Source organism: Capricornis sumatraensis, chromosome 10 (genome assembly GCF_032405125.1).
Source record: "Capricornis sumatraensis isolate serow.1 chromosome 10, serow.2, whole genome shotgun sequence".
NCBI classification, from domain to species: domain Eukaryota; kingdom Metazoa; phylum Chordata; class Mammalia; order Artiodactyla; family Bovidae; genus Capricornis; species Capricornis sumatraensis.
Window position 1 is genome coordinate 10,089,571 of NC_091078.1, and position 11,676 is coordinate 10,101,246.

Genomic DNA, 11,676 nt, shown 5'->3' on the forward strand with positions numbered 1-11,676 from the left:
GTAAGCAGCAGAGGGTCATCTTTTTATTGGGATGTCGGCAGCACACAACCCTCGCATTGCCCCCTTCCTCCCCAGGGGCTCAGAACTCACAGATCACGAGGCGCTCCTCCGTGCATTCTATGTCATTCCAATTGCCATTAGAATAGATCTCAAGACAGTTCTCTGGGCCTTTGTCTTTGGCCCTATCGTTGGGCTCCCCGGGGGCCCAGTTGGAATAGACCAGTGACTGCCCTGTGGGGTAGGTGAACCTGCCCTCTCTGGAGATGTCATTCATGCTCAGGTAAGCATGCTTGTTCCTGGTTCTGACCAGCTGTGTCACGGCCTCATTCTCGGCTGCAGAGCGTGGGGAGGCAAGCTGTCCCTTAGCCTCTCTGCAGACCTGCCGGGCATCCGAATATGATTTTACAGCACCTGACGTCTTGAAGATCTTCTCTCCAACAGCCAGGCCATCAGGGAAGAGCACCGCAAGGGGAAGAGGAGAGTCAGGCTGGGGATGCGGCAGCACCTAGGCCTTGTGTTCCAACCAGAATCTCCAGCCTCCCATCCGGGTACCAGGGCACCAGATGGGAAGAAAGTGAAGCATTTGGTTCAGAGGAGCCCTGGACCCATGATGTGCCCTGTGAGTGGTGCCGTGGTCTCCAGGTACAGATGAGGACCCCGGAACTCAGGTGCTTATGTAAGAGGCCCAAAGTCGCCCAGCTGTCAGGTGTAGACAAGGATCAGACCCGGATGGAGGTGACACTAAAGCTCCCACGTGCACATTCTGTTCCTCCCCGTGATGTTCACCAGAATCCAGGATTTTAATTACTGTGTAAACAGGAAGGGCTTTGGCAGGGAAATGACACCATGCAGCCCAGGGCAGTTCCTGAGAGTGTGGAAAACACCAAACAGGCAGCTCACTCTCACGCTTGCTGATGACTGGGCATGTGGAGCTGTCTGAGCGGTTCTGTGCTGTGTGAAGGGGTGAGGAGAAAGAGGAGGACAGGGGTGCCTCTGAGAGCAGCCAACTGCTCACCTCTGCACTGGGGGCAGTCCAGTGTTGGCTTCTGTATGCTCGCAGGTGATGCTACAGCCAGTCAGCCTCCCTGGACCTCTGGGCAAAGGATCTGAGAGCTGTATGTGGCAGTTGGGGCAGGGTGGGATCAGCTTTGAAGAGAGCCCTCTCTGGGCCTCAGAAGGCCATGTGTTCCGCCCCACACTGGCAATGTCAGCCCAGGTCAAGGGAAGGTCACTTCCCTTTGCAGAGTCTAATTTCTAATATCTAAGGTAGAGGTACACTATATAACAGCATCCCCTATGTGGCGTGTTAAGCATCTCTTTTTGTGCCATCCCATCCACACCACTCTGACTTCCAGGATCATTCATGGAAATCTTCAGGGCTCCTGAGAGGGCTCACTGGACTGGTTCAGAACCCAGGCAGCATCCTGACCCACTGCTATTTTCCTCTGAGTAGCTTCATTAAGCAGTCGGAGACCAGATTTTCCACGGAGTCAGGGTGGCACCCAGACAGCCCTGGACAAGGTCAGTGCAAGCTTGTGTGCCATGACTGGTTTACATCCCATTCATCTGGGTGATAGGTGTGCATATGTGTGCCTGTGTGTTCATGTATGTAGATGGTGTGGCCTGAGTGGTGTTTAGGTACACAGGTGTGGCCAGCGCATAGGCCCAAGTTCTCCTTTGCTTGTATCAGTCTCCATATGAGGGAGTAAATAGGTGTGCAGATATGCTTGTGCAAGGAGGAAGACATGAACTGCTGGAATTGCTCATCCCACTACTTCAGTACTTAGTTGGCTTGAGTCCATAGGAGCCAACCCTATATCTCACCAGATCAGGGCTCTATGCACTCTGCACCTTCTCTTTTTTCAATCCCTGAGGTTTGATGAATAATGTGGATTCAAAGCTGACTTCAGAGAAAGCAGAGAAGGAGAAGGTGCAGTTGGTGGAGAGTCCCAGGGCACAGGGCATTCAGGTGTGTGTTCCAGGAGGCCTCAGCCTGATTAGGATCCAGGCTTAGGGAAGAATCTCTGCTTTAAATACCTAAGCAGATGCAGGGAGAGTGCAGCACTGGCCAGATACTGGAGGCAGCCTGCCCCTGCCAACTCAGAACATCTTTAGGGTGAGATTCTTGGTGACCACACACCAAGGTCAGGTCCCCAGCAGCCTTGAACCAACAGGCAGCATCCCACCCTCGCTCTCAGGATCAGTCCTGGATTCTCTGCTGCTCTGGGCTGTGCAGCTGCTTCTCTGTGCACTTGCACACCTGGCCCCACAGAGGGAAGAAATGCATTGCGAGTTGGGTGCCCCCTTTTCTGTCATAGGAATCCGCCCAGAGTAGGCTGGAGTGAAGTTCTGCTGAACTGGTGGCAAGGACCGCATCCTCCTCCTTGTCTAGTGAGTCTACTTGAGCTCCTGGAGCACGTGGGGGGCGGCTCTGTCCCAGCCCTGTCCTTAGCCCCGCTCCTGCCCCAGGTCTAGGTCCAGTCCCAGTCATGGTCCCAGCAAGTCCAGTTTAGACCCAAGCCCAGAGAACTCCAAGCCCAGCCCAGCCTAAGGTCTGCCTTTGGTGGCAGCTCAGGGTCGGGTCCAGGAGCTCACCTTTCATGTACTGAGACACTGTATTCCGGAGGCTTTCTACTACTCCCTCTAAGTTTGTCATCCACTGCCTCAGAGTAGCAACTTCTGCAAGAGAGAGAGGCCAAGTGAACACAGATCCAGCCTGAGGACACTCAGAGCCCAGGGCTCAGGGAAGGGTGACGCATCCTGGGGATGGGATAAGGACACGGGAGGCATGAGAGGAGGTGCTGGACTGAAGAGGGCCTGCTGGCCCCTCTGCACCCACTAGAGCCCCCAGAGCTTTCCTACCTGGGACTGAAGTCTCCCCCTTTGCTCCTTTTTCTCCAGGAGTACCTCTGTCTCCCTTCAGTCCTGGGGGGCCCCTGGCTCCAGAAGGCCCCTGTGGACCGACGGCCCCAGCAGGTCCTGGGATCAGAGAAGTAGAAATGGATGAGTGCTGAACATATATTTCAGCATTTTCATACCCACTCCCCACCCCCAAACATGGACTTCCTATCCCCCAGCCATACACCCTCCACTTTTACAAACGTCCCTCAGTGCCTGGATCCTCTGCTTGCATCCTCTCTGCACACTGACTGTCCCTTAACCCGACAACCAGCCTTCCCTGAATACACAGTCCCTGCTGCTCACACCACCCTCTCCCTGGAGACAGACAGTTCCCAGAGCCCAACGCTGGCTCTCTCCCTGGAATGCCAGCTCTGACCTTGAGGGTGGTGGGGTGGGCACAGGAGAACATGAGCCCAGCCCCATGTCCATTGCTCACCTGCTGCCCCAGTGCTTCCAGGGGCTCCGGGCTGACCAGGGGCACCTCTCTCTCCTTTGAGACCTGTGAGGCCTGGGGAGCCCTGCATGCCTGGGGCACCCACTCCTCCTGCAGAAGGAACACATTGGGAGAAATACGGCTGAGAGTGTGCTCAGCAGGTACCATTTCCTCAGCAGTACAGCTTGTCACCAACAGGTCCAGGTGAGAGAGTGACCCGGGAGAATGCTCCTGACTGCTTAGTCTCCTCTAGGAAATTCAGTCTGTGTGGGCATGTGCGGGGAGAGGCCCAGGCCAGACCTATCAGGCAGGGAGGTCCCAGGCTTTCCAGGGAGTGTGCACATACCCTGGTCTCCACCAGGGCTGCCAACGTCACCCCTCCCTTCTCCCTCCCTCACCCGCCACATATCGCCCTCCTACCTTCGGGCCCAGGTTCTCCTTTGGGGCCTGGTGTGCCTGGAGGTCCCATGCTCCCCTGCCTCCCTGAGGGGCCCTCTCTTCCAGCTGGACCAGGCATACCTGGAGGCCCTGGGGAAAAGGACCAGCCCGTTTAGTGACACTGAATCTCCTTGGGAGTGGGAATGCATAAAAGATGAGGCTACAAGATCTTTAGCCTCCTCCTAAAGATGTTGTCCCCCGAGAAGCTCCAGTCTTCCCTGAAATAACCCCGTGCAAATTGAAGGCAGGAGGAGAAGGTGATGACAGAGAAGGGGATGGTTTGATGGCATCACCACCTCAAGGGACATGAGTTTGAGCAAACTCCGGGAAATAATGTAGAACAGGGAATCCTGGCATGCTGCAGTCCATGGGGTTACAAAGAATCAGACAGGGACTTAGTGACTGAAATACAAAACAAGTGTACTTCAATGCCTTATCTCTTGGCCGTTTCCATTCATTTATTCTACAAGTATTCACTGAGATTCTACTACATACAAGGTGCTGTCCTAAATGCTGGGATTACTAGTGAAAAAAAAAAAAAAAAACCTGATAAAACAAAACCCCTTCCTCATGGAGCTTAAACTCAACTATGTCGAAATACTTAACCAAAAGGAAAATGTTTAACACATGATAATCAGTGCCACAGAGGTAAATTAAAGCCTAGAGTATTGGCGGGGGTGTCTTCTAAATAGGATGGCCAGAGAGGGAGTCTATGAGTGAAGCTGTGAAGAGGGTGAGGAGTGAGCCATGGGGATGTGCATGCTCAGAGCGAGCACAGGGCCCTGGGGAGGCAGGGGGATGTGCGTGCTCAGGGACCAACAAGGAGCCAGTGTGGTCAGAGTCCAGGGAGTGTGGGAGGGGGGAAGGAAATGAGCTCAGAGAGATCAGCAGAGTTGGGTGGTGGGGATGCTGTGAGCAGTGAGGTTTTACTCCCAGGGGAGAATTGCCGCCCTGGACGGACTCTCTCACTGAATCCTTCTGGGCAGGAATCTCAGAGGCACTGAGGAAAGAAGGAATTGTCCCTGGAAATACAGCCCCCCTAGCAGGGTCCAGGTGTTACTGGCCCTGCACGACATGTCTGGGGCATCACCAAGTGACCCAGCAACCCCCTCTACTTCTGCTCAAGGGTCTCTCCTCTCAGGCCCATCTTGTGCTTTACATCAGGTTCTTGGGAACATGTGTGTCAGAATTTGTGGGGGAGGTTGTCCCCAGTGCAGACTCTGGCCCCACCCAGCCCTGCTGGTCAGGATCTGAGGATGCTCGAATCTCCAGGAAATTCCCAACCTGTCACCATTGAAGGAACCGGTGCCTGGTTCTGAGGAGCCAGTGTGAAGCCTGCTCTTGTCCCGACTGTGCACTGTTCTCTCTCCAAGCACCAACCCAAGGCCATGCTTGGAAAGCACAAGAAAGAGAAGTCTGGGGTATATCATGCAGCTGAGGGCCACTGTAGGGAAAGTCCCTACCCCTCCCCTGCCCTAGTATTCAATTCAGGACCCTCTGGGAGGTAGAGAATGCTAGTACCTTGAATCAGTTCAGTTCGTTCAGTTGCTCAGTCGTGTCCGACACTTTGCAACCCCATGAATCGCAGCACGCCAGGCCTCCCTGTCCATCACCAACTCCCAGAGTTCACTCAAACTCGCGTCCATCGAGTCAGTGATGCCATCCAGCCATCTCATCCTCTGTCGTCCCCTTCTCTTCCTGCCCCCAATCCTTCCCAGCATCAAAGTTTTTTCCAATGAGTCAACACTTCGCATGGGGTGGCCAAAGTACTGGAGTTTCAGCTTCAGCATCATTCCCTCCAAAGAAATCCCAGGGCTGATCTCCTTCATAATGGACTGGTTGGATCTCCTTGCAGTCCAAGGGACTCTCAAGACTCTTCTCCAACACCACAGTTCAAAAGCATCAATTCTTGGGCGCTCAGCTTTCTTCACAGTCCAACTCTCACATCCATACATGACCACTGGAAAATCCATAGCCTTGACTAGACGGATCTTAGTCAGCAAAGTAATGTCTCTGCTTTTGAATATACTATCTAGGTTGGTCATAACTTTTCCTCCAAGGAGTAAGTGTTTTTTAATTTCATGGCTGCAATCACATCTGCAGTGATTTTGGAGCCCAAAAAAATAAAGTCTGACACTGTTTCCACTGCTTCCCCATGTATTTCCATGAAGTGATGGGACCAGATGACATGATCTTCGTTTTCTGAATGTTGAGCTTTAAGCCAAATTTCTCTCTCCACTTTCACTTTCATCAAGAGGCTTTTAGTTTCTCTTCACTTTCTGCCATAAGGGTGGTGTCATCTGCATATCTGAGGTTCTTGATATTTCTCCCAGCAATCTTGATTCCAGATTGTGCTTCTTCCAGCCCAGCGTTTCTCATGATGTACTCTGCATAGAAGTTAAATGAGCAGGGTGACAATATACAGCCTTGACGTACTCCTTTTCCTATTTGGAGCCAGTCTGTTGTTCCATGTCCAGTTCGAACTGTTGCTTCCTGACCTGCATATAGGTTTCTCAAGAGGCAGGTCAGGTGGTCTGGTATTCCCATCTCTTTCAGAATTTTCCACAGTTTATTGTAATCCTTGAATACCACACAACTATTGAATATACTTCTAGGCAGCCTTATTAAGGTCCAGTTCTTTCATGCTGGAAGCTACTTTCTGTCTGTAAAGGACAGTCAGATACTTACAAAGACTGGGGTGTGTAGGAACCAGCAAGAAGGATCCTGCAAATGTTACTCATTTCCTTCTTCCCCAACCAAAATACAAACTAGAGAAAGTTCAAAGATCTCAGTTGATTCCTCCCACAGCCCTGGTTCAGTGCCATGGTGATGCCCTTGTCCTTGTTGCTGGTTCATTGAACTCTCACTTCTTGCCAGTAACACCCAAATCTTCTCCTGTGGGGCAGTGTTTCTCAGACACTTCCCTTAATAAGCAGTATCTTGGGAAACCTCAGGAGAATCCACCTGATTGCTGATTGCCAATTACAACAAGAGGATGCAACATTATCCTAAAGCCTCACCAAAGAGGAAAAAAAGGGTGGTGTGGGGGGGTGGGGGGGAAGCTTGGCTCAACTATTTGTCACTGTGTGGTCGTATTATTCCCATCCAAAGATGAGCAAATTAAGACTCAGAAACACTGAGTGCTTTTCCCTAGGGGACTCTGTTGTTGAAACAGAGCTAGTAGACAAGCACAGCTGTGCCTGAAAAAGAAACTCATGTCCTTTTCACCTTCCAGGTTGGGTTTCATTTAGCATCTTTGTGTCACACTTGTCTTCCCTATCAAATGAGATTCATGCATCACTTATTAGAATTTTGGTGGGATTAAATAAACTACTCAAGAGAACTCCTAAGCACAGGGCTGGACAAAGAAATATAAGCTTCCTTTCTTTCCCTCTGTAATGTATTGAGGGAAAATCCTTTCATTCAGGCTTGAGTTTGGGGCCACACTGCCTCATCCTTTCTCACTCATCATGGAGTAGAACTCAATTAAATATTAAAAATCTTTAACTTGGAGAGGAACCATTTAATCCAAATGGACAGTAGTTAAGTTCTAGAGCAGATGACTACAAATATCAGTCATTTATTCTTTGTGCATTTTGGGTTGGTGGGAGTCAGAAGATTCTAGGGGAGGAATCAGGACAGCTGGTGATGAAGCTGGAGGCTCAGGGCAGTCAGTCTTAGCGAAGCAGTAAAGCCATGTTTTAGGTGGGCTCAAAATCTGGGTGAAACCCACCCATTTAGGAAGAAGTTCATCTATAAGGCTTCCCCAGCAGAAGACCCAGTTTCTGGCTTGGTTACAATCCCAGTGCCCACCCCTTCCCACCAGGACAGGCCCATGGTCCCAGCTCTACCTTGATCCCCCTTCTCCCCCCGGGGGCCTTCTCTCCCATCTCGTCCATCATGACCATGAAGGCTATCCGCTGGTGGGGCACACACAACCAGGGTGCAGGGATCGGTGAGTGTTTTCTCAGGATAGACATCCATTTCTTCGCCCAGGGAACTCTGGGACTGTGTGAGCAGGAGCAACATGGAGAGAGGGAGGAGAAGCATGTCCTAGGCAGAGGAACAGAGAGGGGGCTGCTCTTGGTCCAAGGACGAGGATTAGGGCTGGCCCAGCTCCTGGAGGGCAGGAGAAGCCCTTCCCCGATCTCCTCTCCCATCCTCTGGGGCCCAGAGCAGTGGGCTCCAAAAGCAGTTTAGGGAAAGTTAGGATAAGGTCTGGCCAGGAGGACATGAGCGGACCAGCCCGGCCTCCGTCCTGCTCTGCCAGCACATGAATCTATTCTCAGATGCTCTGTGTCATCCCTCTTTGGGCTTGTCATCCCTGCCAGGGGCACTGTGACCAGGGTGTAGAATTCCTCACTGAGGCCATTGTCATACCAGGAGGGACTCACTGAGGGTCCTCGGGTGGGACCCTTCCCTCTCTGGACCTGCTTATTCTTTTCTGTATCAGTAAGGTGGCTGACTTAGCTGTGACAATACAGACTCATTTCCTCTCACTTGCTGTTCTGGAGAGACTAGTATTGGAGGTCTGCAGTGCTGTCTGAAGAAACCCAGAGTCCTAAACTGGGTGAGGTCTGTCCTGAGCACAGGATGGGTGCGTGACTATGTGTTTACCAGGGTTTGTCATTCCTGAGCTCCATGAGAAAAGCGCCTGGCATACCTAGAGTCTGTCCAGACTTCCAAGAGGAGGTGGGCCAGCGGCCTCATGGAGGAAGGGACATGTGAAATGCACAGTTAGGGGAAGGCTGGCTTCAGGGGACGAAAGAGCAGATGTCCAATAGAGCTTCCAGTTACCATCAGAAAGGGACTGAGGAGCCAAGTGAGATCAGGGGTGGGTACAGGACATGGGTCTGTCCCACTGTTGGGCTTCTTTCTTCTCTGAGGCAGAAACTGTAAAGCTTTGACCATGGAAAGGGCTCAAGGGCATTGGAAAGACTTGAAAGAAGGCCTGAGTGACCTGTGCAAACAAAGGGCAGAGGGTCACTGGAAGGCTGAGGTGGTGGGAGGGAAGGGGCTTTCTGGCCAGAGAAGGGCCTCCTTCCAAGAGGACGATGAATTGCATTTTCCACGGGGACAATGGCATCAGAGCTCCGGTTGGATGTCACATCCAACTCTTCCCTTCTCCCAGCCCGGGAAACACATCTCCCACCAAACAAAAGGAACACAGTGCTGAGCATCCATTATTACCTTGTGCCCCTCCTCCAACACTCACCCTCCTAGACTGGAACAGCTATATAGACCCTGCCTTCCTCAGCACCAGTAGGATAAAGCACCCATTCAGGCAGGAAGATACTCACTGGACCCAGGAAAGCAAATTGAGAGGCTAGGACAGAAACACTCATAGTTGCTTCCTCTAGGGTTTCAGAACCTCCACGCAAATTGACGTTCCTCAGCCACTATTGACTATTTATACCTGACCTGTAACCTGAGTTTCCAGTGCCAGTTTCCAGAGAAAAGAAGAACAAATTATGGCTTGTTGACTCAGTCAATTTCTCCCCCACCTGGGTTCTGGACACATTGCTGTTCATGGCACTAAACACACACTAGAGTTCAAAGAGCACCCTCAGCCCACGATCGCATCGGTTCCTCACTGCAGCCCTGAGAGTTTAGTGGCAGCGTCAGTGTCTGTGTTTCACGAATGTCCAGGAATCCAAGCTCCAGAGAAGACCAGCAAGTTGCACAATAACCTAGAGCTCTTGCAAAAGCAGCCTGCCTCTGCAGAGTCCAAGAAACAGCACCTGCTGTGCCCGTTTCTCTTCCTTCTTATCTCAACGTTACTGCTCAGACACTAGGAAAGACCTGGGAGCTGCCTGGCAGATCTGAGCAGCAGTAGGGCAGGTAGAGGGGCTGCTGAGGCAACAGCCTGTGGGGGGCAGTGTCTGGGGGAACTGCCACCCAACAGGGGTCACTCTTTTGCTTTCTGCTGTAACTAGGACAGCCCTCCACATGCCTTTTATAGGATTGTTGTTGTTCAGTGGTTAAGTTGTGTCTGACTCTTTGTGACCCCCATGGACTTCAGCATGCCAGGCATCCCTCAGTTCAGTTCAGTTGCTCAAGTCGTGTCCAAATCTTGGACCCCATGGACTGCAGCAAGCCAGGCTTCCTTGTCCATCACCAATTCCAGGAGCTTACTCAAACTCATTTTCATTGAGTCGGTGATGCATTCAATCATCTCATCCTCTGTCGTCCCATTTTCCTCCCACCTTCAATCTTTTCCAGCATCAGGGTCTTTTCAAATGAGTTAGTTTTTCCCATCAGGTGGCCAAAGTATTGGAGCCATCCTCCCTTAACTTGACTACCCTAATCTCTCCACTGTTTTAGCTGGTGTTTCTCCATTATGTGGCCCTAGTGGCCAGTTTGGATCCCCAAGCTGCTGATACACTGTTGTAACCATCACAGGGAAATGCTCATTCCCAGTGACTGTGGGCTAGTTGTTAGCATCTCTGCTTGTCTATAGTCCCCTGTGACTTATTTCTTCCATCACCCCTTCCCTTAGGTCTCCACATCAGCAACCCCAGGTCTCCAGCCTCCCTTTGGCCACCTCATTGGATGTGCTGACCTGCTCCTGGGCTTTGATGTTACTTGTATGTTATGGAACCTATGATGTCAGCTTTCCTCAAAGGTAGAGAAAGGTCTTCTCTTTTCTATATTGCAGTTTTTGGAAGCAAGATCCTGTAGCTCAGGACCTGGGCCCCTAAAGCTTGAGCTCTTCTCTATTCTATAAATAACACCCAGCCCCCTCTATTCTAGGATGTTCACACACCACCAAGAGATCTAATCAGCATGGAGGTTTAACTGAACCTTTGCTCTCCTCTCCCCACAAAGCCTAATTGTCAAGTCTTATCCTGGTGACTAGACAAACTCTCCTTATATATGGTGGATTTCATTTCAGCAGTCCTATACTTCATCTCCAGAGAAGGCAATGGCAACCAACTCCAGTACTCTTGCCTGGAAAATCCCATGGATGGAGAAGCTTGGTAGGCTGCAGTCCATGAGGTTGCTAGGAGTCGGACATGACTGAAGTGACTTAGCAGCAGCAGCAGCAGCAGCATACTTCATCTCTTCCTGCAACTTGGCTTCTATTAACTCCTGCCTCTTAGACTGTCAAATACATCCTTCATGCCCTTGAACCCCATTATAGCACAAAATATGGTGTTTCCTTTGTGAGACTTCACATTCCAAGGGAGACCAGTTCTATTTATGATCAAACCCAGACACTCCTGTGTCAGTGATACCCTTTGCTTTTCTCAATCCCACTGACACAGGTGAGAAGAATCAGATTTTAAATGGTGATCACAATGGCTTTCACACAGAGAATCACTGGACCACCCTCTCTTCCCAGACAGAATCCTGAATGACTGCACAGTTTCTCTAGGGGCTGATCACTGGTGCCGTACTGCAGTCCTAGCAACATCCACTGTCCCTGGTGGACTTCATTAGCTGCACTTTCCTCAGAGCTAAGCTGTGTAGCCTCCGGTATTTTTCCAGATGCTTGTGCACATTACTGGTGAAGCTCCCAGGTCAGTGGGCCCATGCAGGGTCAGGCCACTCAAGATGGCTTCCTCTTGTTCTCTGTTCATCCCCCTGCTAGACCAGTCCCTGCTTCACTCGCATGACCATCCAATCCTCTTAATTGCAGGGCTTAATAGTAACTGCCTCCATGCTTGCTGCCCCAGCTGCTGGTTTTCCGGGTAACTGATGAGCCAACCTGATGTCAATACCCCTATAAATGGTAGGCTCCTCCCTCAAAGAGTGGAGATTGCCTCAGTGTGCTTCCTGCTGCCTGCTGAGCATGGCATGTTGTTGCTCGAGGACCCTTCCTCTTGGATGTTTGTCCGATGAGCTGTGGACTTCTTCCCCGCTGTCTCTCAGCAATTTCTTCAGTCTCAAGGCTGGGCACC

At 51.2% G+C, this 11,676-nt stretch overlaps 1 protein-coding gene across 1 annotated transcript; it reads right to left on the reverse strand.

The window, feature by feature from the left end:
- LOC138087130 (collectin-43) lies at positions 1-9,144 on the reverse strand. The gene is made up of 7 exons (XM_068982010.1): positions 9,073-9,144; positions 7,624-7,825; positions 3,755-3,862; positions 3,374-3,445; positions 2,863-2,979; positions 2,597-2,679; positions 1-466 (listed from the first exon to the last, which is right to left on the reverse strand). Exons 1-7 carry the CDS (start codon positions 9,115-9,117, stop codon positions 80-82), a joined length of 1,014 nt encoding a protein of 337 aa, XP_068838111.1. The 5' UTR covers positions 9,118-9,144; the 3' UTR covers positions 1-79.
- Between the last annotated feature and the right edge of the window lie 2,532 nt (positions 9,145-11,676).